Source organism: Protopterus annectens, chromosome 5.part0 (genome assembly GCF_019279795.1).
Source record: "Protopterus annectens isolate FY-2018-M chromosome 5.part0, PAN1.0, whole genome shotgun sequence".
NCBI lineage: Eukaryota > Metazoa > Chordata > Ceratodontiformes > Protopteridae > Protopterus > Protopterus annectens.
The window spans coordinates 2,665,222-2,692,553 of record NC_056735.1 but is presented as its reverse complement, the minus strand read 5'-3'; the positions used below and the strand labels follow the sequence as shown (position 1 = coordinate 2,692,553).

Below are 27,332 nucleotides of genomic sequence, written 5' to 3'. Positions count from 1 at the left end.
TTAAAGGAAGGCAGATGTGTAGACTAACAATGACTGGATTTGTTAAAAGTGATGTATGTCTGTAGCTACAGTTGTATTGCACGGTTTGGAATGTTTAATGTTTGCACCTGAGATTGTATCGCTGTGGTTTATTGTCATTTATATAAATGTAACATGGTATACGTCATACATGAATATTTAATAAAGATGTTTCTTTTTTAAAAACAAAAAAGTCTGCAGCTGAAGGTAGTTGTACATTCTTTTCTCTTTTGAGTGAAACTGACAGCTCCTTCATGTATTTACAGAATTGTTGGCTGTTTTTTTTTCTCTCTCACTGCTGACTGTTTTAATGGTGACCACATCTGTGCAGGTACAAGCAATTATTCTTGAGACCTCTTAACATTGTTTGCAGTGGGAAATGCAAAAGTTAGTTACAAGGGCAAGCAGTTCAGTAAATAAAAATTTGAAATTATTGGAACTGGGTAAGAGATAGCAGCTTCCCTAGAAGCCTTAATACTTAAGTGCATTTAACAGAACAGTGTATAATTTAGTTTTATGTAAAGATGGCCAGGGTACTTTTTCTTTAGTGTAAAACAATGTTTTCTGAAAGCATACAATCTGATGTAATGGGATCCTATCTCGCCTACATTCATAACTGATGGGTTCGGAGCTGATCCGTCGGCTCCGACTTGGCCACTATACACTAGAACGAAGTCTCTCATTGGCTGGGCTACCCCTTATCCCATAATGCACCATGCCTGCTTCCCCAGATCTCGTTTGCCGCTTTTCAAGCCGGACGTGGTCTCGACTTGGCTGGAGCTAAGTGTTTTTTCTTGACCTTTTGGTCTTTTTTGACTAGGGTTTCTGTCAGAATTTAAACAAACAGCTGTTTTAACAGCTTTGTGAGCGTTTGTGGTCAGTTTTGTGTAAAATTAAATTTTATTCTTTTTCGCGCTACTAGTGTACTGGGCAAGGCCCGTTTAAGTTAGAGGGCCTTTGCCCTTATTGTATGTCTATCTATTTTTCTTGTGTGACTGAAATAGTTTTCAGGCTGAGCCCATTTAAGTTAGAGGGCTTTGGCCCACGTATTTCCTTACTTCTGTGTATTTGACCTGTTGTATCGGGCTAAGCCCGTTTAAGTTAGAGGGCTTTAGCCCATACATTAGTTACCTGTTTTTTCTACTGTACCCAAAATGTCTAAGGAGCAGAAATCAGGGTTCAAAAAGTGTGCAAAATGTAATTATAAAATGTCTATTACAGACAGTCATGCTGTCTGCGTGTACTGTTTAGGGCCTAAACATTTACAGGATACTTGCAGTGTGTGTCACGCTTTTTCCTTCAGGGTGCTCCAGGAGAGAAAAAACAAACTGATACTTAGGGGTCTGATTAAGCCTTCATTTGAGGAAGCTTTGGCTTCATCTCCAGCTTCTAAAAAGAAGAGATCGTCATCTCCGACCAGTCCGTCGGGCTCGACACCCAAGAAGCATAGATAGTCGGCTCCGACCAGTCCGTCGGACCCCGACAGCTAAGAAACTGGGATCGACTTCTTCTTCCTCGGCTCCAATGGCTTTGGAGCCGATGGCTGAAGGGTCTGCCTCGGTGCTTCTTCCCTCGGCTCCATTGGTGTCGGAGCCGCAGGTTAGTGCATCGAGAGGCAAATCACCTACTTCGGCTCCTTTGGTCTTGGAGCCGTTGGAGGTGTGCAGCTCAGAGTCTTCCCCCTCGGCTCTGGAGCCTCCTTCGGCGCCGACACTGTTGCAAACGATTCCGGTCTCGGGTCCGATAATGCTGGAACCCTTTCGGAGCCGATCCCCTGCTTTATCGGAGATGAGGCAGAAGTCTTCTCGGCCCCAGTCTGTTTCCTCCAAATCCTCTAGGTTGTCGGATTCGGATTTGGATAGGGTTATCCAGAGGCTGTTCCAGTCCCCAGTTTTTACTAAAATAATCTCAGCTCCAGCCCACGCGGCTTCGGAGCCGATTCCACATCCCATGCATTTGATTCCTCCTCTGACCCCCTTGGAGCCATTGGAGTCGGTGCAGGTAGAACGCAGCGGAATCGTCCAGTCAGAGCAGGGACCCCCTCGGAGTTTCTCTGCTCCGACCTTCATTCCTATCCTGTCCTCGGTGTCAGGGTTTGGTACCGGGTCTTCCTCGGCGGGGCCGAGGGCAACACTGTGGAGCTCGCCTCTTCGATGCCCAGTCTTCCCCTTGGAGCATCGGCCGCAGGTATTCCCGGTACCGTCGTGGTTTCTCAGCAAGTGCCCTCTGCAGAGTCTGGAGGTCCTGCTTTTGAGGCCATGAGGAGTGCGCTGGCCATGACCTTGCCGGTTCAGCAGGTTTCTACCTCTCCATCCCAAGTTTTGGGTACTGGTGCCTCTGGAGACATTCTTTCCCATGACAGTGGGGCCCCAGGGCCTGAGGATACCCCCTTAGAGGGTTCCCTTCTTCCGGGGGGGTCCTTCTGAATCTGCTTCGGATGAACCCCCAAGGAAGAAACTGTGTAAGAGGAAGCACGTTGATTCCCAAGATGAATCCGTCACTTCAGATACTGACCTCGATGATGCGGAGGGGTCCCCTAAATCGTCCTCGGATGACGTCTCCTTCTCGGACATCCTTGAGATTTTGAGACAGAGAGGCGATTGGCAATCCAAAGCCCCTACCACTGAGGAGTCAGTTTTCCTCAAGGCCTTCGGGGCCCGGCCCTCCTTCTCCTGGGTGTCTCCACCCTTCGACGAGTTATTAGATCTAATCTCTCGGAGGGTGTGGGAACATCCTGATACAGCGGAACCGGTGCCTGCCAGGCCTAATAAGTTTCTTTCAGCCCCTCCCCAGAAGGAATTCCTCACTAAGGGTGTTGCAGTTGATGTTATGGTGGTGGCATCTGCCACTCAGCAGGACGTGGCAGAGGCTTCAACGTCTATTCATCCTCCTAATAAGGATTCTAGGAGCATGGATAGGTACGGGAAGCGTACTCTTTCTTCAGCGACCTTTACCCTGCGGTCACTGAACTATCTCTGTCATTTTACAAGGCTCCAAAGGGACCTCCTCAAGGAGTTAGAAGAGTCCCTTGTGGGTAACCTTCCTGAGGCGTTAGCACAGACGGTAGGCGCCCAGATGACTACCCTATCTTCTATTGTCAACTCGTCCATGAAGCTCATTTCCTATGCAGCCGAAGGGGCGAGTAGAGCAGCGGACACAGGAGTGGCTCTTAGGAGACAAGCCTGGTTACGCTTGTGTCCACATGCGGAGGCCTTTAAGTCTTCCTTCGCCGATGCCCCCTTTGATGGGTCTTCTTTGTTTGGACCCAAGGTGAAGGACACACTTACTCGGTGCGAGCAGGAGGGCAAGATCTTGACTGCCATTGGGGCCCGTTTTTCCGCTCCCTCTAGACCTTATCCCAAGGCCCAGAGAGGAGGGAAAATGTGGTTCAGGAAATCCCAAAAGTTCTTCTCTACTCCACCGAGTGATCCCCCCTCCAGAGGCAGGGGGGGGGGTTCAGGAAGACGCCGCCCTAGAGGTGGCAGAGGCCCCCATAACTCTGGAGACCGCGACTCCTTTCCTGGTTTCTCCTACCCTCAACATCCCTAGGATGTGGCCCGGCTGTGCTTCTCTGGAGCCGGTCGGGGGTCGTTTTGCGACACCCACAGGCTTGGGAATCGATAACCAAGGATCAGTGGGTGCTTCGCATTGTAACCGGAGGCTACCTCATCCCCTTTTTCAAGCCCCCTCCTCCTACAAGGAGAATCCCGGACGTGCCCACCCAGTCAGCAGGATCTGGCAGCCATAGAAGTTTCAAAGCTGCTAAGCAAAGGGGTCATCCAGCCCGTCCCCGCCGACCAGATCGGATCAGGAACTTACTCAAGATTATTTTTGGTGCCAAAAAAGACAGGGGACGTAAGGCCCATTTTGGACCTAAGCTCTTTAAATTGTTTTGTGAAGAAGTCCAAGTTCTGGATGGTCACCCTTCAGTCCATTCTCCCGTTATTGCAGAAGGATGTCTGGATGTGCTCCATAGACCTCAAGGACGCTTACTGTCACATTTTGATACGTCAAGAGTCCAGGAGTCATTTACGCTTCCGCCTAGGAACCAGTCATTTCCAGTTTCGTGCACTGCCCTTTGGTCTCACCACAGCCCCCAGGGTGTTTACCAAGTGTCTGGCAGTGGTGACAGCTCACTTGAGAAGTCTAGGATTCCAAGTGTTTCCCTATCTCGACGACTGGCTCCTCACTGCCACCTCCAAGCATCTACTGATTTGAGCGCTGATGGCCACCGTAACCTTGGGTCTCTCGCTAGGAATCACTTTCAATTGGAAAAAAAATCTGTGCTGCGGCCATCTCAGCGTATCACCTTTATAGGCGCAGAGTTAGACACAAAAAGGATGCGGGCATTTTTGCCATCAGAGAGAATTCAGGTTCTACAATCACAGGTTCTAAATTTGTTACCCAAATCTCGAGTTCCTGCTAGACAGATTCTTCAGTTATTGGGCACAATGGCTGCAACTATCCTCCTAGTATCGTTAGCCAGGCTGCACATGCGGGTGCTGCAATGGCTATTATCGGTTCAATGGTCATACCAAGAACTTCCCCTGAACCACCTGGTTCTGATTACGGACAGTTGTCGGGACATCCGTTGGTGGCTATGTCGGTCCAACCTGGACCGGGGGCGTCCTTTCGCCCTTCAGCCCCCTGTTGCCACAGTGACCACGGACGCCTCCCAGATAGGGTGGGGGGTCATTATCTGGACAGGTCTGTCCAAGGCACTTGGCAGGATTGCGAAGCGCACCTTCACATCAATATCCTGGAAATGAGCGGTGCTTCTGGTTTTACAAGCACTTCATCATGCTCTCCCCCAAGGTACTATTGCGATTCTATCTGACAACATGTCAGTAGTTTGGCACATAAACAAGCAGGGTGGAACCAGGTCCTACCCCCTTTGCAGGGAGGCCATGAGAGTATGGCGATGGGCCATAGCCTCTCGACGTTTCTTAGTAGCCACGCACATTCCGGGAGAAGCCAATGTGATTGCAGACAGGCTCAGCAGGACTCTCCTGTTGCCCCACGAGTGGTCCCTCAACAACAGAGTGGCTGCGCAGATCTTCGCCAAGTGGGGTCTCCCTTGTTGCGACTTGTTTGCCAGCCCCAACAATGCGAAGTGCAGAGAGTTCTTCACTCTGACACCCTCTCAGAGGCAGTCTCCCAGGGACGCTCTAGCCCACAATTGGCCCCCGGGTCTGCTTTATGCCTTCCCCCCGATTCCCCTTCTCCCGAGGGTGATTCAGAAGGTTCTTCATGTCGGGTGCCACATGATTTTGGTCGCCCCACATTGGCCCCGTCAGGTTTGGTTCCCATTCCTTCAGAAGTATGCGGTACAGGGCCCCTGGATTCTGGACCCAGTGCCGGGTCTGTTGTCCAATCAGTCGGGACACTCTCATCCGTCCCTCCGGTCATTGCGACTGGCTGCTTCGTTACTCCACTTCCATCCTTAGTTAGAGATCTTTCTCTTTCTTCGGAAGTGATGCACATCTTGTCCTCTTCCCACAAGCCATCTACCGTTAAAGTGTATTCCAGCAAATGGAAAAGGTTTGTTTGTTGGGCCCAGCAGCGAGGCATTGATCCTGTTACGGCCCCAGTTCCGCAGATCTTGGAATTTCTAGCTTCATTGTTTCATTCAGGTTCTTCAGTCTCCACACTTCAACTGGCGGCTATATCTAATTTTCATGTTGCTATGGAGCCTTCTTTAATGGCTAACAGACTTTGCAAGTCCTTTCTTAAGGGAGCCTGGCTCCTCAGACCTCCTATGGCTCATCCCGTGCCCCCTTGGGACTTAAATTTGGTTCTGGCCTCTTTAACTGCCCGTCCCTTTGAGCCTGCAGCCACTTGTGATATAAGATTCCTGTCATGGAAAACTGCCTTTCTAGTGGCAATAACTTCTGCTAAGCGGGTTTCAGAGCTTCAGGCTCTCTGTTCTTCCCCTCCTTATTTGATTTTTCACAAAGACAGACTTTCCCTTAGATTGAATCCATCCTTTTTGCCTAAGGTAGCATCCCCTTTATGCATTCAGCAATCATTGGAGCTCCCAGTTTTCTTTCCAAATTTTTCTAATAGAGCAGAATATACCTTCCACCAGTTGGATGTTCACAGGCAACTGCGTTTTTACTTAGATAGGACCACTCGGACACGAAAATCTGACCAACTGTTTGTGTCCTTTGTGGAGAATAGGTTAGGTCTACCAGTTGCCAAAACCACCATTGCCAAATGGATTAAGGATTGCATCTCTTTCATTTATTCCCAGTCAGGCAGAGAGTTGCCTTTCCCACTCAAAGCTCATTCTACCAGGGGTATGGCCACCTCTGTAGCTTTTCACTCCAAAGTTTCAATAGATGATATTTGTGCGACTGCTACTTGGTCTTCTCCGCACACCTTCATTTCTCATTACAAGGTTGATGTGGCTTCCCGAGGCAGAGCTTCCTTTGGTTCCTCAGTTCTCAGGAGTGTGTTCCAGTCAGCCACCCGGGGTTTTTAGGTGCTAGGGACGCTGTCCCATCAGTTATGAATGTAGGCGAGATAGGATCCCATTACATCCTTTAGTTATGTACTTACCATAACTTTGGATGTATGAGATCCATCTCGCCTACATTCATACATACCCACCCTCCTTCCCCCTACCTTTTGGATTTGGAGGAAATATTGATCTTGCTAAGCTCTCCTCTGGAAGGGCTCTGGTTGGTTACAGTTATTGGTATGTGTTCTGTACCTGTATGTATGTATGAAAGCGAACAAACAAGATCTGGGGAAGCAGGCGTGGTGCATTATGGGATAAGGGGTAGCCCAGCCAATGAGAGACTTTGTTCTAGTGTATAGTGGCCGAGTCGGAGCCGACGGATCAGCTCCGAACCCATCAGTTATGAATGTAGGCGAGATGGATCCCATACATCCAAAGTTATGGTAAGTACATAACTAAAAGTTTTACATATCTGGGAGGGGAAGAGAGATAAGAAAACAACAGATGGGATTCAGTGCAAGTGGGAACACAGTCTGTAACATGCACTTTAGCATGGGTTATCTTAATTGAGATTAGGTAATGCCTGTGGGTACAGCTGTCGATTTGCTCCTATCTGGAGGGTTAAACTTTTTTTGAGGATGTACATAGTTTTTAATTCTAAATTAATAGCTTATGGGTGTGTTCTATAAATGTATTTATTTTTGTTTGAGGGGTTTCATTAAAACAAAAAAGTCTTAAATGTGACAAGGATTCAAATGGAGATGACAAGAAATAATTGTGTAAAAGATCAACCTGTCAAACATTATTCTGTGCATGTAGCACAAAAGTTGGTAATACACACTCAAAGCTGTCATGTATAATAGGTGGGAACAATAACTTCCTATCATAATGGCTGCATTATCTGTATTATTTTGGAATGTAAGTGGCCTTACAGATAGACAAAAAGGTAAGAGTATTGAATTATATTAAATGCAGAGTGCAAATATTAACACTGTAGGAGACACGGTTGGAAAAAAGAGCATGTGAATTTGGTAAAGGAATTCAGGACCGATATTCAACAATATATTGGGGACTACGGAAATGAGTAATTATAGTGATTGCTAGAGAGCAATGATAGCTTTGTTGGTAGTAAGTTTTTATCATTAAGGGAGGAGAATTACACTGGCTGCTATTAGGGAGCTTAATTTTTTTAGGAAAATGAACAGTTTTCATCAGGGAATATTACTTATAAGTGAGGTGGGACCTAGAAGTGAAGCTGATAAGAGGGTAGATTTGTGAAGAAATTATGAACATATTTGGTATGGAAGAAGTGAATTCAGTAGTTAATGCAGCCATTATGATCTTTCTTCTACTTACTTCCTCTTCAACCTTCCTATTTCTCCTGTATACAAAGGTTTGCATATAATTACAATGTTTACAAGTATATTATACCTTTTTTAACAAACTACCCTTAAACAATTTTCATTACGCCACACTTCTAAGAGTAGTTCATCCTTAAAGAAAAAAAAAAAATTTCGATCAATTTATTTTTTTCCCTCTATACTCTTATTTGGTTTCAATGTTTACAATTGTTAATGTTTATAATATTTGTCTGGAGCTTTTCTCCCCGGGCCTGTACTGAAAATGGACATGTATCCAGTTAGACTAGCCCGGTCAACAAATGTAAAATAAATAAAATAAATAAATAGTAGGAACTTCGAGAGAATTTACATATTATTCCCCAAGGTACGGCAACTTGGCTAGAGTATATAGAAATTATTTCACAGTAACAAGTGCATTTAATTGAAAGCTTTGACACATATCTAATAGCTGTTTCAGATCATGCATCAATGAAAACCAAGATAAAAATGCAGGGTAATGAAGTAAAAATGATTCACTGTTGCTTTCTCACCTACCTGTTAAAAAAGAGGAATTTTAAGGAATGGGTAGTGGAAGGTATTCAGGAGTTATTAGGGAAGGTAGAAATGTGCTTCTGAAGCTATAGATAGTAAGTGAGATGAAACTGGAGTTTAAAAGTAGGGTAGAAATAAAAATGATATGGTTAAAAAGTAGTAGGAAATTAGAGGATCTGACAAATGTTCAAGTATTGCAGTGTAAGGGAAATCTCACAGACTGAAAGACTTAACTGCAGAGTTAGTGACAGTAAGGGAGTATCTGGGTAATATGTATGACTTTAGAAATATTGCAGTTTAGCAGCTGTTTTTTTTTTTAGCGCAAAGATTTGAGTAACAAAAAGTAGAATGGGTTGTCACCAAATTTGGGGAGCCTGTAATTAGAAAAATAACCAGAGGTGCTGTAGAGCTAGTATAAATATTCCATACATTTTATGAAGCAGAGAAATGTTGAAATCAGGGAAGAGCACAAATGGAAATATTTGTGGAAGACTTGAGTGTGTTAAGGTTAGAGGTATATGCGTCTTGACAATTAAGAGTTAAGGTAGGAAAAGGTAAGATAAAAATGATACCATGTATTCAGCTGTGCATGAAAGTCTCCAGGAACAGATGGTATCCTTGTAGAAGTTCGGAAGTTAGTATGGAAGAAAGTGATAAAGATATGAAGGTTTTGTTTAACAGTATTTTAAAAGGAGAAGCACCAGCATCTTAGAAAAAAGCTGTAGTGGCTCTAATACAGAAAGACGGTAAAGATCCATCAGACATAGCTTCTTATAGAACTATTTCAGTTTTAAACCAAGGTTATGAAGTTTTTGTTTATACTAGTTAAAAGAATGGCAAAGTTGTTGCCAAAATTAATAGGTATGGAGCAATGTGGTTTTGGAGGGCAGGCAAAGATTTGACAACAGTAATGATGCAGAGGGAAGCAGAATATAAGAAAATACCACTGCTGGTGGATTTTCATGTAAAGAAAGCATTTAACTGAGTAACCTGGGATTTTGAGTAGGGCATTGGAAACATTTTCATTCTTTGATACAATAATAAGGTTAAATTAGGAGGGTATATGAAGGATTGGAGGCAATAATTAAAATGAGAGGGTTTCTCTTGCATAAGTTGTGTCTGTACAGAAGAAGCAAGCAAGGGTGTCATCTTACCCTTTTGTTATTTGATTTATAGAAGCATTGGCACAGAAAGTAAGGCACACTAAAATTCAAGGAGATAATTGGTATAGTAATTGAGAAAAGTTGGCTTTATTTGCAGATGATACTTTGTACTGGATAAATCCAGAGAAGGATATCTCACTGTTGTGGAACATTTAGACCTCTGCAAGCTTTTTCAGTATTTAAATTTAATGAGGATAAATTAAAGGCTTCAGCTGTAAATAATGTATTTGCACATGAATTTGTTCAGCAGTACCCATAGTTATGGGTACACAATAAGATAAAAATATGTAGGAGTATGGGTTAAAAAGGCTTCTGTTGTGGCAGCTTAGGATCTGTGGGAGGAAACTAAAAAGGTAATACAAAATATGATAAACAGGAAGCTGTTGTTTATGAATAGTAAGATGCATGCACTAAAAATGTTTTAGTCCCTTTACTTTTATATAAGGGTCAGGCATATTTTTATCAGCCAGAGAAAAATTTGTGGACAAAAGTAGAGTTGAAGGACTTTACCTGTGAGGAGAAGAGGAAAAGGGTTAAGTTGTATAAGCTGAACATTCCAATAGAGCGAAGTGGTTTAGGATTACCTGATATGAAAGGATATTTTTAGCTACGCATTTAAGGCTAATATACACAGCACAAGCAAAAAGTTATAACTGAAAGTGGAAAGGGATGTTGATGAAGAAAGGGGGGATTCTAGAAATTGAGAGAGTGAGATTTTTGGTGCTGATCCTTAAGGAGAATAGCAGCCATACAGAATATTATACTCCTAAATTGGTGGTAGGTATTCTAAGAACTAAGCCAACATGGGGATGAAGAAAGGAGATTTTGCAAATTGGTAAGACTTGCAAGTAGGGGCCCATAGAATAGGCAAGAAGGGGCTGGACTTTACGGGAAAAAATATGACAAAGCAACAAAGGTATTGGGAGCAAATAAATAGAGAAAGGTAATAAAAATGGAATTGAGACTTGGAAGACATTTGGACTGCAGATTATAGACTGCCTTCCTGTACTGCGTATTGAAATCAGAGTATAGGCAAAGAGAATGGGATAAGGGAATCTCGGTAGAGTTCTTAGTTGAATTGAGAACAGAAGCTGCTATCAAATAAGGGTGATTAGTATGCGGAGAACTTTTCATAATTGCATACCGGATCGGTCGAGGCCCGGGTTAACAATGACCGCCACCAGTACTGTTAGCCAACAGGGTGCTGGCGGAAATTGGGCTACTGTTGGCCGAAGGAGAAGAGGAGGGCAAAGGCATGCCCGAAGGCAGGAAGATAGGAGGAAGGTTAGGAGTGTAGCAGTGAGGGTAGGAACTTTGAATGTTGGCAGTATGACTGGTATAGGAACAGAGCTAGCTGATATGATGGAGAGAAGGAAGGTTGATATATTGTGTGTGCAAGAGAGCAGATGGAAGGGAAGTAAGGCCAGGTGTTTAGGAAACTGGTTCAAATTGTTTTATCATGGTGTGGATGGCAGGAGAAATGGGGTAGGGGTTATACTAAAGGAAGAATATGCCAAGAGTGTTTTAGACGTGAAGAGAGTGTCTGACTGAGTGATGTTTATGAAGCTCGAAATTGATGGTGTAATGATGAATGTTGTTAGTGCATATGCTCCACAAGTTGGGTGTGCGATGGAAGAGAAAGAGAAATTTTGGAGTGAGTTGGATGAAGTTGTGGTGAGTGTACCCAAGGGTGAGAGACTAGTGATTGGAGCGGACTTTAATGGGCATGTTGGTGAAGTGAACAGAGAGGGATGAGGAAGTGATGGGTAGGTATGGTGTTAAGGAGAGGAATGCAGAAGGTCAGATGATTGTGGATTTTGCGAAAAGGATGGACATGGCTGTGGTGAATACGTATTTTAAGAAGAGGGTGGAGCATAGGGTGACGTACAAGAGTGGAGGAAGATGCTCACAGGTTGATTATATACTATGTAGGAGGGCCAGTCTGAAGGAGATTGGAGACTGCAAAGTGGTGGCAGGGGAAAGTGTAGTTAAGCAGCATAGAATGGTGGTATGTAGAATGACGTTGGTGATCAAGAAGAGGAGGAGGAGTGTGAAAGCTGTGCCAAGGATTAAATGGTGGAAGTTAAAAAGGGTGATTGTGAAGTGGAGTTTAGAGAAGAGTTAAGACAGGCACTGGGAGGCAGTGGAGAGTTACCGAATAGCTGGGTAACTACAGCAGAACTAGTAAGGGTGACTGCTAGAAAGGTGCTTGGTGTGACATCTGGACAGAGGAAGGAGGACAAGGAGACCTGGTGGTGGAATGAGGAAGTACAGGAGAGTATACAGAGGAAGAGGCTGGCGAAGAAGAAGTGGGATTGTCAAAGAGATGAAGAAAGTAGACATGAGTATAAGGAGATGAGGCGCATGGCAAAGAGAGGTGGCGAAAGCTAAGGATAGGGCATATGGAGAGTTGTACGAGAAATTGGACACTAAAGAGGGAGAAAAGGACCTGTACCGATTAGCTAGACAGAGGGACAGAGCTGGGAAAGATGTGCAGCATGTAAGGGTGATAAAGGATAGTGAGGAAAGCTACTCACAAGAGAGGAGAGTGTGTTGAGTAGATGGAAAGAGTATTTTGAGAGGCTGATGAATGAAGAGAATGAGAGAGAGAAGGTTGGATGATGTGGGGATAGTGAATCAGGAAGTGAAACAGATTAGCAAGGAGGAAGTAAGGGCAGCTATGAAGAGGATGAAGAATGGAAAGGCTGTTGGCCCAGATGACATACCAATGGAAGCATGGAGGTGCTTAGGAGAAATGGCAGTGGAATTTCTAACTAGATTGTTTAATGAAATTTTGGAAAGTCAGAGGATGCCTGAGGAGTGGAGAAAAAGTGTTTTGGTACCTATCTTTAAGAATAAGGGTGATGTGCAGAGCTGCAGTAACTACAGAGGGATAAAACTGATTAGTCACAGCTTGAAGTTATGGGAAAGAGTAGTGGAAGCAAGGTTAAGAAGGGAGGTGATGATTAATGATCAGCAGTATGGTTTCATGCCAGGAAAGAGCACTAAAGATGCAATGTTTGCTCTGAGAGTGTTGATGGAGAAATACAGAGAAGGTCAGAAGGAGTTGCATTGTGTCTTTGTAGACTTGGAGAAAGCATATGACAGGGTGCCTAGTGAAGAGTTGTGGTATTGTATGAGGAAGTCGGGAGTGGCAGAGAAGTACGTAAGAGTGGTACAGGATATGTACGAGGGTAGTGTGACAGTGGTGAGGACTGCAGTGGGAGTGACAGATCCATTTAAGGTGGAGGTGGGATTACATCAAGGATCAGCTCGGAGTCCTTTCTTATTTGCAGTGGTGATGGACAGGTTGACAGATGAGATCAGACAGGAGGCCCCGTGGACTATGATGTTTGCAGATGACATTGTGATCTGTAGTGAGAGTAGGAATCAGGTTGAGGAGACTCTGGAGAGGTGGAGATATGCTCTAGAGAGCAGAGGAATGAGGGTCAGCAGGGCTAAGACAGAATATATGTGTGTAAATGAGAGGGAGGGTAGAGGAATGGTGAGGATGCAGGGAGTAGAGTTGGTAAAGGTGGACGAGTTTAAGTACTTGGGATCAACAGTTCAGAGTAATGGTGAATGTGGAAGAGAGGTGAAGAAGAGAGTACAGGCAGGGTGGAATTGGTGGAGAAGAGTGTCAGGAGTGATTTGTGACAGACGGGTATCAGTAAGAGTGAAAGGGAAGGTCTACAAGAGTGTAGTGAGACCAGCTATGTTATATGGGTTGGAGACAGTGGCATTGACAAAAGGCAGGAGTCAGAACTGGATGTGGCAGAGTTAAAGATGTTAAGATTTGCAATCGGTGTGACTAGGATGGATAGGATTAGGAATCTGTATATTAGAGGGTCAGCTCATGTTGGACAGTTTGGAGACAAAGCAAGAGAGACGAGATTGCGCTGGTTTGGACATGTGCTGAGGAGGGATGATGGGTATATTGGGAAAAAGATGCTAAGGATGGAGCTGCCAGGTAAGAGGAATAGAGGAAGGCCTAAGATAAGGTTTATGGACGTGGTGAGAGAGGACATGCAGGTGGTTGGTGTGACAGAGCAAGATGCAGAGGATAGGAAGAAATGGAAAGAGATGATCCGCTGTGGCGACCCCTAACGGGAAAAGCCGAAAGAGAATGATGAGTAGGTCATATAAAATATTGTATGAGAACTAGAAGAATCAATTTGAGGATGTTAGAAAAGATTGGTAAGATAGACTAGATAAGTAATTTACAGTGGGAGGGCATATGTATGGCTCCCAAGTATGTTAACAAGGTATAAAAGGCTTTGGATTTTTGCTTGAAAGTGTTTGGGTGGGTATTTTTATACCCCAAGCATACTCCAAATAAATTTTCCTCGGGTAGATGGCAAATGTTGGAGGTGTGATGAGGAAGAAGGCAGTAATTGTGAGCATATGTTTTGGGAGTATGAGTTGGCATATTTTTAAAATTCCCAACAGAGCACTATGAGCAAATGGATGTAACTAAGGAAATTATTATTTTTTGCTATGATACATGATCTGAATTCCCTAGACATAGCAATGCCTTTGTGGCTGCCAAAAAAGCAATTACTAGACGATGGAAATCAGAGTCTAAACCAACTGTATTTAATTATTGAATGGTTTAAAAGAGGTAAGAGAACAGTAAGTGGGATCTTTAGAACAGGGAAATAGCAAATTACATAGAAATAAACTGTGGGAAGAATCCATGCAGAATACTGGGTATGAAAGAAAACCATGAACAATGTTTTTTTTTTTTTAAACTAGAAACATCTTTATTGAATGATCACTTATGACCTGGGCAGTCATACAGTATCAAATGAAAGCAAACCATGTTGCCATATTTTCAGTTGCAAACATTATACATCACATATAATCATCTGTATAGTTATTGTCAATCGAACATTACATAGATCATTAAATTTTTGCCTTCCCTTAAACGTCAGTCTGCCTCCAAAACATTATTCTGCCTGTATTGTCCCACGGTTCCCATTTTTTCAATGTAATTTGCTCCTACCCTTTTCTAAAGATCCCACTTCCTAAAAGAAAAAAAAAATGTTAATATGGTTTGTTTTTGTTTGCTAATCTGTTTGCCTTTGTCTTGAGTGATAGTTTAATAAAGGTGTGTGTGCTGTCGTCTTCCTTCTGGGGCAAGCTGACACTCTTAAAATAATGAGTGACTAACAAGTATTTAGGCTATCATAATGTGTGGTTCTGAACGTGGATCACTTTCCCTTTCTTGCCTTGGGCAACTGTCCATTTACTGGCAAGTGTTTAGATGATCTCTGCAGATCGTACTGCTCTGATTGTTGGGCCTTCGAAACTCCATATCTAGCATTATCTTTTAGTAGTGTGTTCAGTACAAGGGGAAGGATATCTGAGTTGGCAGTAAGAGATCATGCTCCTGGAATTAGATTTTGCGTTTTTGCTTGAGCTTTAAAGCTGTTCTTTCATGTCTCATCATTGGTTTTGGTATGTGCCTGAATAAAAGCATTAAGCTGATAGCATGTCTTAGTGTCTGCCAGTCATGTGGATTACTTTATTCTGCTATTCTGGTGTTTGCATGTCTTCTTTTTGAAACTTCTAGTTCATTTTCTCTGCAGTTAAACTTTTCAAGTCACTATTCTTTGTGGCAGTCTCCTGTTTCACAGAATGTTAGAGTCCATGACCTTTATCTTATTTGTTTTGAATTGTTAACTGGGTTGGTCTGAGGATCCCTTTCAGACACAACCTGGGACAAACAGAGCAATAGTAATACAGATAAATACTTCTTCAAAAATGTTTATTATAGAAGAGTTCAGACTTCACATTGAAGTTGACAATAGAACTACAGCTGTGTAATCTAAGTAATCATGCAAGTGTTCTTGAATACAGCAATAATTTAAATATGAAGCCAAGCCATACTTCAGCAGCAGTTCATTACTGATGAGGAAAACAAAATATCCTAGGTTTTTGAAGATGTTCTTCGTTCCACATTGCTGCAGTCCTTACTATTAATACCAGAGTGGTCCGATGCAGAAGCAGTTTTGTGCAGGTTGGCGTTCTGAAATATTTGAGTTTCAGACCGAATCAGAGTTGGCGGAACATTTTGGTTTTCTTGCCTCAGTATTTAACCGGATGTCAGAAAAAGTGAATAACTGTATTTCTTGTGGGAAACAGATACCTCATAGGGATTACCATACCTTGTGTATACCTTGTTTAAGCCAGAGGTATTGCCAGGAGTTTCTTTGGAGTCTCAGGCAGAGACTTTACTGTTACAGGATGTGCCTTCTCAGGAGGTAGGCCAGGCTGAGGGGCTTCTCAGGTAACTGTTCTTCCCTCTCTTCCCAAGGTAGTTAGAGCCTCTCCTTTCTGTTGCCAAAACTTCTTTGAGAGGTAGGCCAAGTTTAGCTTCAGTGGGGCTTCTCCTAGCACTTCAGGTTCTGTGCCTAAGAAACATATGCTTAAAATGGCAGAAGATTTGATTACTATGATTAGAGGTTCTATGCCCCCTCCTGATAAGAGGCCTAGGGTGGAACCTGAGTTTGAGTGTTTGGAACAGTATTCAGAGGCTTCAGAGTCTTCTGCGGCAGACTTGCAGGGGTTTCCTCCTTATTCTGATTCTGATGTGGATGATTCCACTCCTACAGCTTCTCCTCCTGAGGATTTCTCATTTTCAGAGACTCTGCATTCCATGAGAGAACACTTTAAATGGGAAGGCCAAGATTACTCTGATTCCAGGAAAAGGCTTAGGGAATTCTTATTTTACCCCAACATAGGCCCTTAGCTATACCTCCTGTGTTGAATGTGGTGGAAGATGTTTTTGCAGAGGCTTCCCTGAACCCTGACTCTTTGCCTCCTGCTCCTGTTAAACCTGATAGGTACTATAGGGTGAGCTCATAAGTATTTGTTTAAGAGTCCTAGGGCGGATCCAGAAACTGTTTCTCAGGGGCCTAAAGGTGTTAAGGCCTCTGTGGTTAAAAATCCTGTTCCCACTGATAAAGAGGCAAGGGCTTTGGATAGGTGGGGAAAGAAAGTGTATACTTCTTCCACTCTAGCCATGAGAGCGTTGAATTGTCAGTTTCACATGCTAAAATATCAAAATTATCTCCTTTCACAATTGAAATCTAAGGTGGATGCTTTAGCGGAAGGTATTGAGTGTAAAGAGTTGCTGGATTTAGTTCATGTGTCTGAACAAGTAGGTAAGCATTCTTTGCAATGTGGTTTTGATGCTGTACAGGCCTCTTGGTGGCTGCTACTAGTTCTGTTCTTCGCAGGCATGCCTGGTTGAGGGATCAGAATTTAGCTGAGCATGTTAAGACAAGGATTTTGGATGCTCCTTTACAGTCTGATGTGTTGTTTGGTGGAAGCAGTTTTAAAGAAAATGGAGGACAAAGCTAAGTCTATGCAAACTGTTAAAGATTTTTGCAGGTGCAGCCACCTTAGTAGAAATTGGCCTGCTAAGGGGTGGACATATCCTGCTTATGACTCCCAGTCTAGGGGTAGGTCTAGGGGCAGAGCTCAAGGTTCTTTTAGGCCTACAACAGGGAGTTCACCTGCTCAGACTTCTGGTGAGGGCAGGGGTCAGTCCAACAGACCCAATGACCTGCCTTTTCAGCTGCCAGAAGATTCTCGTCTGGCAGCTCCTTTGGGAGGAAGACTGTCTCTTTTCAAAGAAAATTGGGATTTAATTACTCAAGACAGATGGGGGTTGGATATCATTCACCACGGTTACAGGTTTTATTTCCATACATTGCCCCCTTTCAAAGGCATGCCACTCCTCCACAAAGAAAAGAGGCTCACAAGCAAATTTCTCAGTTACTCCGGATGGGGGCCATTCAGCCAGTCCCTGTATCAGAAAGGGGCCTAGGATTTTATTCTCGCCTGTTCCTAGTACCAAAGAAGGGGAACACGTGGAGACCAATTTTGGATTTATCTCTCCTCAACACTTATCTGGACATTCCAAAGTTCAAGATGTTGACGTTACAACAGCTTTTACCTCTGCTGGGCAAAGATCACTGGATGGTAACCTTGGATCTCAAGGAGGCTTATCTTCATGTGCCTATAAGGCTAAGTTGCAGGAAGTATCTTCGAGCTGGAAATTTTCATTATCAGTTCTCTGCATTGCCCTTTGGCTTATCTACTGCCCAGAGTATTCACAAAGGTTCTGGCTCCAGTGATAGCTTACTTCAGGCTACAAGGAATTCAAATCTATCCTTACTTGGACGACTGCCTGATTCTGGCTCAAGAAAAGGAAGACCTTCTACAGCATCTGGAATATGTTATAGCAGTGCTAAGATGCCTAGGGTATTCTGTGAACGAAATAAAGTCCAGTCTAGTACCCTCTCAAGACATGTGCTTTCTGGGTGTGAGACTGAATACAGCAGCCCAGATGGCCTTTTAAGACAAACAAAAGAGTCTATCGCATTACTTCCATCAACTATCTCATCAGTCGACTGCAAGGACAGTCCTTCAAGCATTAGGGTTCATGGCATCTTGTATTCTGGTGCTTCCCAATGCCAAACTGCATATGAGGAAGCTACAATGGTATCTCAAAATGTATGGACACAGCACTGCCAGGATTTGGACACTGTCATTCAAATAATACCTTGCCTTCAAAAAGAATTTTTGTGGTGGGCTCAGGAATGTCACCTAAACAAGGGACTCTCTGTGACCCGGGAGCTCATCTAAATGGAAAGTGGATACAAGACAAGTGGCCTGCCAGACTACAGCATCTACATATCAACATGAAGGAGATGTTAGCAGTCCAGTTTGCATTAATGGCTTTCAAGGAGTTACTTCTTCCAGGGCAGGTGTTGATTCTAACAGACAACACAACTGTCATGTGGTACATCAACAAACAAGGGGAACACATTCTTACCCATTGTGCAGGCAAGCAATGATTTTATGGGAGACTAGCTTGCAACTAACTCTTCAGGCAAGGTTTCTGGAGCACAGAACTCCTTAGCAGATGTGTTAAGCAGACAAATCATGGATCCCCGTGGAAACTGGATCTTCATGTATTTCAAAGGTTGACAGTGTCCTGGGGAACTCCAGACATAGATCTGTTCGCTTCTCCACTAAACCACCAGCTGCCAAAGTTTTGCACAAAGAGGTTACATCACACAGCTTGGAAAGTGGATGCTCTCTTTCAGTTGGGAAAATCTTCATGTGTCACCTCTTCCTCTTCTTCCAAAGGTGCTTCTAAAGGTCAGACAAGACAAGCCAAGGATGATTTTAATAGCTCCAGATTGGCCTCGGCAGCACTGGTACCCATTACTGAGGAGTCTAGTAAAGAAGCCTCTTGATTCCGCACCTGTTGTCTCAGAGAGAAGGCCACCTGCTCAATGTCAAGCCTTCATCTAACAGCATGGCATATTCTGTTTTGAGAGACAGCCGGTCTCAACTTCCTCAACAAGTTTTAAATGTGATTATGGAAGCTAGAAGACCTAGTACAAGGAAAAAAATGGAAGAGATTTTTATTTTGGAGTGCAGCAAAGAATTTGGATATTTCTGAGCCTAATTTGAGTGTGGCTCTTCAATATCTTTCTGAGTTATTGGACAAAGGTTTGTCCTTCTCTTCCATTAAGATTCATGCTGCAGCAATTTCAGCTCACTATGATTGTGACCCACCATTGTTTTCGCATCCTTTGTTCAAGCAGTTTCTCAGAGGGGCAAAGAATATAAGAGAGCTCCTACTCCTGCTTGGGATCTCAATTTTGTGTTGGAAAAACTTACTCTACAACCTACTGCTGATTTGAAATATTTGTCATGGAAGACTGCTTTTTGTTGGCTATTACTTCTGCAAGAAGGGTTTCTGAGTTGCAGGCCCTTATGGCAGTAGAGTTCTGATTTTCCATAAGGATAGGGTATCATTAATCCTTCCTTTATGCCTAAGGTGGTTTCTAGTGTGGCTTTAAACCAAACTATTCATTTGCCCACTTTCTATGCAGATCCCCAAAATAAATGTTTGTTTCTTTTGCTTTGAGTTCTCAGGGCAAGCCTGTGTCTAAGCAAACTATTTCTAAGTGGATTGGTTTGTTATTCCCATCATGGCAAGGAGATTCCAGCTGGGATTAGGCCTCATTCCACTAGGGCTACTGCCACTTCAACAGCATTTCGATATTTTGGAGGCAGCTACATGGAGTTCAGTGCATACTTTCTCTAAGCATTATCACCTTCCTCTCTACTCTAAGTCTAGGGCTGGTTTTGCCACAGCTATTTTGCAAGGCATGTTGTCAGCTCCTGCTTCTTTATGATTTGCCAGCCTCCCGACTGCAGCAATGTGGAACGAAGAACATAGTACAGTTTTGTACCTACCATAAATGTAGATGTTCGAGGATCCACCTGTGTTTATGTGTAGGTGAGGTTATATGTTGATATTTTTGTATATATTTCTGTATATATTGTACATATTTTTGGTGCAGGTATTTTGGGCCTTGTCTTTTTAGGGTCTTCTGACATCTGGGGCCCCAATAGTAAGGACTGCAGCAATGTGGATCCTCGAACATCTACATTTATGGTAGGTACAAAACTGTACTTTAGGGAGATGAAAGAAAAAAAGACAATATTTGATATTTTATAAAGACTGGGTGTTCTTTAAGACACGCTTTCTCTTGAAAAATGTCAGAAGTATCCTTAATCCAGTTTGTTCATCTCTGTATATTCCATTGGGTGTATGTGGGGCATAATTCATGAGGGAAAGAACCATTAACATCTTGGGTATTTACAGTCAGTTTAAGGATCAATGTGAAGAGATTGCATGACTTCAGGTAGATAGAACAGATGTTTGTCTCCATTGCTAAATAGCTGGAAGGTTATGCTGTCAAAAGCTGTTCACCAAAGGTATGTTTATTCCTACATCCTGCTTAAAAACTGTCTCCTATCACAGACATTTTTTTGCTGGCCACTAGGTCATCATTTGTCACTTCATTGTACACTCACTTTTGTCTGGCTCTGTGACTTTAGGAATTGGGCGTCTGTTATCATCCCGTTAAAGAATTCAGCCTTCTGTGCTTCTGCCTTTTGTTCCTTCTCTAATCTCTGAGGAAGTTTTTGGAGCTGCTTGCGATTCTTCCTAAGCCACCCACCCTACTGCAGAGGATGCCTGATTTTGGCTATAACAGTATGCTCAACATTTCAGTTAATCAGTGGGGGAGTCTTCCTCATGGGGTCTTAGTCTGTTCCTTGCCTTACTTGGGCTGCCTCTCTGTTGTCTGCTGCTTTGGAGTTCTTTGTAAAAGAGACAATTTTTTACTTTATGATGTAGATTTTGTCTTACTGGATGGTGGGGTGTGCATGATCTAGACATGGTCTCCTAGCTTGAAGCTTGATGTCACAGTATGTGCTGACAGTAAGCAAATGTTCCTTCTAACCGCAGGCAGTGAAAAAAATAATTGCCGAGTTTGGGATTGTAGATGAGAAAATATCCACTGTCTGCTCTCTGAGGAGGGACTGTTTCTCAGATCAGCTAAGTTTGTATCTGTTTTATCTGCAAGGACACTAGATCAGGAAGGCAGTGACCAAGCCTCCCATCTGCTATATATTGGGCCTTTGTGCTTGTGGAAGATAATTCCAAAATGTTGAGGATTTGCCTTGCCTTGTTTTCTGTTTTGTGTTTTTCATTATGACAGAGAACTGAGATAGGGAGGGTCTGCCCTTTAAATCTAAATCTTGTGATAATGATATCGGTGGGGGGGTATCCTAAAAAGCAAAAGTAAATATTCGGGTAAGTTTCTTTGAAAATGTTGCCAGTCAGCTGCACCTAGGAATTAGAGAAGAGTTCTACTTAAAATTAACTCAAATATCCATTATGCTTGAAGGTCTAGAGTTTAGTTAATTACTAACATTTCATCTTCACAACAGGAAGCTCTTCCTCCCGTTTTTTTCACATACTGTCTGATTATAGTGCAGACACTGTGCATCTTGATTGAGAGGATATTTGGTTTAGTAAATCTGTACTACAGCTACTCATGGAAACTGTATTTTCTTCAACAAACATTGCAACATCCTACCATCAGGTATGTTTTTGTCAGTGTTGTCCTGTAGAACCTGCTGTCATGAATGCAGCACCCTTCATTGCTTAGGTGAGGCCTTGCTGGCAGAGACTACCTTGAAGAAGGTAGGCTAAGTGGAGGTAACACTTGATGTTGAAGAGCACCTCAAGCAATATGTGCTACTTCCCATTCTCCATACAATGGTGCTGCTTAGTTTTTTTCCTGCTTAACCTTCCTGTGTTACTCGTGTAAATTACTCACTGGCTGTAAAGAACTGAAAGGAAACTAGGCAAGACCTCTCGAGATTTTCTTTCATTGATGATAAAGAGGTGTGTTAGAAAGGACTGCCAACATTTTATCATATTTGTGAACTTTGCCCAGCAAGCAAAATTTTTCTGGAAGAATGTTATCAATTAATATCAAAAATAAAATCACTGGCTGAGGTACAGTTAGCAGATCTTTAAGGTTCCTGCATAATTAAATTTCGGTGTACCTGAACTGCATTACTTCATGCCAAATATCTTCTGTATTTTTGTATTTTAATGGTTTTCAGCCATAAAGGGGCTGTGGTTGTCCTATAATCAGTGTGGAGGGTAGCATATTTGTGTTTGCAGTGGTTGTGATTCTTAGTGGACTGTAAGGGTGTATTAGAAGGTTCATAGGTAGGTACTAGGCTATTGGCCCTAGGGCCTATATAAGCCTAGCCAAAAAATGTACCCTGGCTTTCGCCACCCAAGAAAATTATTTTCCTGTGCCCCTGTCGAGCAGAGCCACAGAAGTGATCCCTGGGGTGAATTTCCCATTTCCCATCCAATCATCAAGATTTTTCTTGAGTGCTAATGAGGAACTCTGTTTGACATAGATAGGTAGTCTGTTCCAGAGTATGGGAAGTCTCTGGGACAGGAATCTATCCCTCCAGCATGTTCTGTTTATTGTGGTGACAAGGTTTAGGTCCCTAGAGTGTGTAGCTCGGAAGGATTGGGATTTCTTTAAGTGGAGCATGTCCAACAGCTCTGGGTTTGACATAGCTTTGTATGTTAGGCAGAGATCGCCCCTGAGTAGGCGATATGTGATGGAGTAAAGCTGTAGTTTTTTGAGACTGTCTGCGTAGGGCATCTGTTTGAGGCCAGTAATCCTCTTTGTGAGGTATTTCTGTGGTCTTTCCAGTTGTTGTAGATGTCTTGTGAGGTACATACCAAAAGAGGGGCATTGTACTCTATAATGGGTCTAATGAGTGATGAGTAGCGGGGAACAATGACCTCTTTTTTTCTGGATGAGAATCCTTTTGTGATGAGATGAGCCACATAGAAGGATTTCCCGACCACTGTGGCGATGTGATTATCAAAGGAGAGACTACTGTCCACCTGTGTCCTAAGGTCTCATCACATTTTCGGCATTAAGTAGACTACCAGCTATGTGGTAGTTCATATGTACAGAATTTTTACCAAAGGGGATAACAATACACTTTTTGGCATTGAGCTTCAGGCCATGGCTTTGACACCAGCTATCTGTCTCAGTGAGGCCCTTTTGTAGTTTGTCCACATCGTTAGGAGTTTCGATTATGGCTCCTAGTTTGCAGTCATCTGCAAACTTTGTTAGCCAAAGACCTTGTGTGTTAGCCTGCACTTCAGAGAAGTAGATACCAAACAGGGGAGGACCCAGAGAAGTAGATACCAAACAGGAGAGGACCCAGGACTGAACCCTGTGGTACTCCACTTGTCACTGGTCTGAACTCGGATTTGGAATCCGCTACTTTCACAGTGTGGGTTCTGCCCGTGAGCCAGTTGGCAACCCATCTTGTGACATAGGGATTTATACCTAGTAGTGACAGTCATTTGATATAATGCCTTAATTTAAATATTGTGATATAATGTTTCTGAAATGTATTTTTGCTTGATGGTTAACATTTGGTTTGCAAATGTGCTTTGGTATTCTGTTGCTGCAGAAGGTGAGCCCATAGAAAAAAATCCACATCCTACAGCTGTGATGCTGACATGCTCGCTGAATGTTCTTCAGGCTGTTTCTCTCTCTGCTGCAACACATGCTGAAATAATGCAGACTGATGCTATCAAGACCATTTGTGGGCTGTTCCGCATGTTGGTGGAGAGCGGATCAGTGGAAAAGACAAGTAAGTGTGATGTACTGCCTGTTCTAAACTGCTGTTTATAATAATTAATTTGTTTTGAGGCATTTTGCAAGAGTGAAGCAAATAATCATTTTCCACAAATACTCTAGTGTCCTCCATGTTTAATAATTTTTTCTAATGCCAGAGTTAAGTCAAGTGCAATTCCCTCTCCTGTTACGATTGTATCTTTACTAATGTATGTCTCAGCTGATTTGTTCTATGGGGAGATCCAACTTATCCTGAACTCTTCCCCTCTTTCCTCCCAAATATATTCTTTCAACTCTTTATTAGTTAAGATCCACAGCGTCTCATCTGGTGGTAAAAATAAACCTGGCCTGTTTATATAAAACTGAAAGGGTACCTGTCAAATTTTCAAATGCTCAAAATTTCGAATGTTACATGGTCGAGACCAAACGTTCGAAATTTTAGTCCTCGAAGATAGAAACGGCACCGTACGGTGCAGATAGGGAGTTGATATATTTAAGTAGGGTGTGTTTGTACCCCCACACACATGGGAGGTGCAGGGGGGCTTGCCCCCCTACCTACACTGTTAGTGTTATTTTCTGTTTTTTCTTTTTTTTTTCTTTTTATAATGTTCGAACATCCAAATGTCGAACATTTGGTCTCGACCATGTAATGTTCAACATTTTGGATGTTTGAATATTTAACATAGACCCAACTGAAAGTTGCTAGAAACATTTTCACTGCTTGTATCTTGCTATCCATATCCATAATCAAAAGCTTCCAACTTCTCAATTTATCTTTTATTGGTTAATTCCTATGTACTCTTATCTGCCATAATAGAATCCTTTTTAAATTTTGGGCTGAAATACTTTGTGCTGGTACATAGCTTACTGCTATAGAATTTGTTTTATCTTCATTTATGTTATATTCTGAAAAGATTTGAAACTGTCTCAAAAAGTTCCACAATAATGACATATTTTCTAAATTTATCATGTGCAAAATAATATCTGCAAAGAAAGCTAACATTTCTTGATTACCATACTGATTATATCCTTGAATTTTTAAGTTGCTGATACTCATCCCATTTAAAATACTGTTAAAGAAAACCATTCAAATCTTTCACTTTTTTCCCTTCCATCTTCCAAACTTCTACAGGAATATTATCTGTTCTTAGAGACTTCCCTCCTGATTATGTATCAGTGTTTTAAGCTTCTCTTCCTGTCCTAGTTATTTGTTGCATCTCATCTTCCTCTAACCATACATACTTAAAGTATTCCATAAATATTTCCATTTGTGCCATTTCTTTTTTCCACATTCCTCTTCTCTGCAGAACTTTTCATAAAATTTTCAAAGTATCTGTAATATTTCTGTAGAATGTCTTTTTTTTGTTTTTTCTTGTTGCAGGCTCCCCTGCATTTGGCAACAACCGTTTCTATTTTCAGTTTCCCAAGTCTTTGTGCTCTGGAGTTATCAAAAATAGTTGCTTAACAACAACTTTTCCAAACATGTGGATATTATACAAAAACTTCTTTATCTTTCCTTTAGCACTGTGCAGCTGCTGCTCTTCTTCTTCTGTGAGATTGCTCTTGTCCTGCAATACTTTAACCTTTGTCAGCCCCTTAAAATAGTGCATGTTACTTTTTCCTGCATCGTTATTAGTTTTACCGTGTTTATAAACTCCATCTTCATTTTATTCCACTCGGTATCAATCCCTTGTGAAGAAATTTGGGTCTCCCCTGATAATTCTCAGATAATTTCCACTATGCATTCCTTAAATTCCTCACTTTAACAGATAAATAGGAAAGCACCAGTGTGTAATTTTTATGTCACTGCCCTGTATCTTTGTCTTTGTTTTTATTGGTGCATGATTTGAAAGTGATTGTATGCATTTCAAAGATTTCAGATAAATATACATGCCCTTGAAATATAATTTTTCTTCCCTCAAGTAGAGCTATAATATCTTGGGGAATAATAAGTAAATTCTGTCTGGGTTCCTACTACTGAAATCACATCTTCTGTGCTGAACATTGATATATTTATTTTAGTAATCTATCCTCTTTTGTTATATTGTCCTTTCTAGGTACCTCAATGTATCTTTACTATTGCAAATTAGATTCCAGTCACCGGCCATAAATACTTCCTGCTAAAATCATATTTTCCTAAAGGTTTTTTAAACTCCATAATATCTGTTTTTGATTGAATTATGCATGCCAGTATAATCCACCTCCCCACCCAATAATAATCTTCCACCCCCGACAGTAATATCTTACTACCACAAATCTACTATTGTTTTTTTCCATTGTATTTCACTATTGGAGCCCTTGTAGCAGTCATTATTATTACCCTTTTTTTCTTTGTCCATGATATCCTGCTGATTGTTCATCCTGAAATAAAACACACGTTCACATTTCTTTCCAGATGTGCATTTAATATAATTCAATAATCTCTGCATTTTGCTTATATCCCCGAAGGATCGCATACATTTCACGATGATGTGGACAAAGTAGTGACAGGGGAACCATTGTGATAGAAAACTATTACTCCCGCATATTATACATGACAGTTCTTTTGAATATAAATAAAGCCTGCAAACCTTGTAACTAAGAAAAAGTACTTTTTTTTCCTTTAATGTCTTTAACTTGCACAGCACTTAATAATAAAACTTCCTCTACCTCACATTCAGTATATTCCTGGCTGCACATGATACAAAACTGCTTTGCAGTACAACATGCATTTTTCTTCCTGAAATTTTCAGATACTAGTACGAACAGTAACTGTTTTATTTAATTTTTTATAAAAAATGAATAAGCACAAAAATCTTTCTAGTTTCAACCTCACCACCACGAGTGTTGAGGGGAAAAAAAACACGCACAGAGAAACTACTAGTTTTAAAACTTCATTGATGAGCTCAGTCACGGTAGTTTCCAAAAATCATGAAACCCAGGTAGTGTTTCAAAGCCACAAGCCTTTACTTGTAACAGATAAGTGATCCTCGGTAACTATAAAATCAGAAATATTTTAACAATGTTAAACATATCAGTTTTTATATACTTAAATGTAGGTGTGGAAAATATACATATTGCTTAATTTTAAACCAGCTTACTCGAGTCAAATAATATAAACAGGGCTGTAAAAGTGCATTTTAGAGCAAGTACCCTCCACCACACACTACTGCCTATTACTACTTATTAAATTAAACTAAATCCTAGTTAAGGAAAACACTACCCATCTGCTTACAACCCACATTCTAAAATCTGCTATTAAGAAAAGCATGGCATACACACAAAAAGACTTTTAACTACAATTGCTTTCGGCTACCTAATGCAGTAATGCCTTCATCAGGTCTGTGACGAGAACTGAAGTCAAGAAAAAACAAGTAGCTGTCTAACCATAACCATAATCTAACTAGAGCATTATAAATATAAAAAAGCAATCTAATAATATTATCTAGTAAATATTCATCTATGTGTATTAGTGTGCATACAAAAAGAGTAATTAACAGCTCAGAAAAAAGTCAGTACTTTGCAAAAAAGAAAAAAAAAACTGTATTGACAGTTTTCATGTTTGCAGACTCCAAACATGTTTATACAATGAAAATTAGTAGAAAAAACATACAGAAATACAGAAAATAGTGGATTTAAAATTAAACAATAGTATATTTTCCACACATACTTTTATGTATATAAAAGCTGATAATGTTTAACATTGTTAAAATATTTCTGATTTTTTGTTACTGAGGATCAC

At 41.9% G+C, this 27,332-nt stretch overlaps 1 protein-coding gene across 1 annotated transcript in view; it reads left to right on the top strand.

Moving 5' to 3' along the window:
- HERC2 (HECT and RLD domain containing E3 ubiquitin protein ligase 2) overlaps window positions 1-27,332 on the top strand; it is a gene marked incomplete in the record, with an annotated part of 3,551,743 nt that overhangs the window by 1,777,749 nt on the left and 1,746,662 nt on the right. The window contains 1 exon segment of the mRNA XM_044072055.1: window positions 23,445-23,627. Within this exon segment, the coding sequence (XP_043927990.1) occupies window positions 23,445-23,627 (183 nt within the window).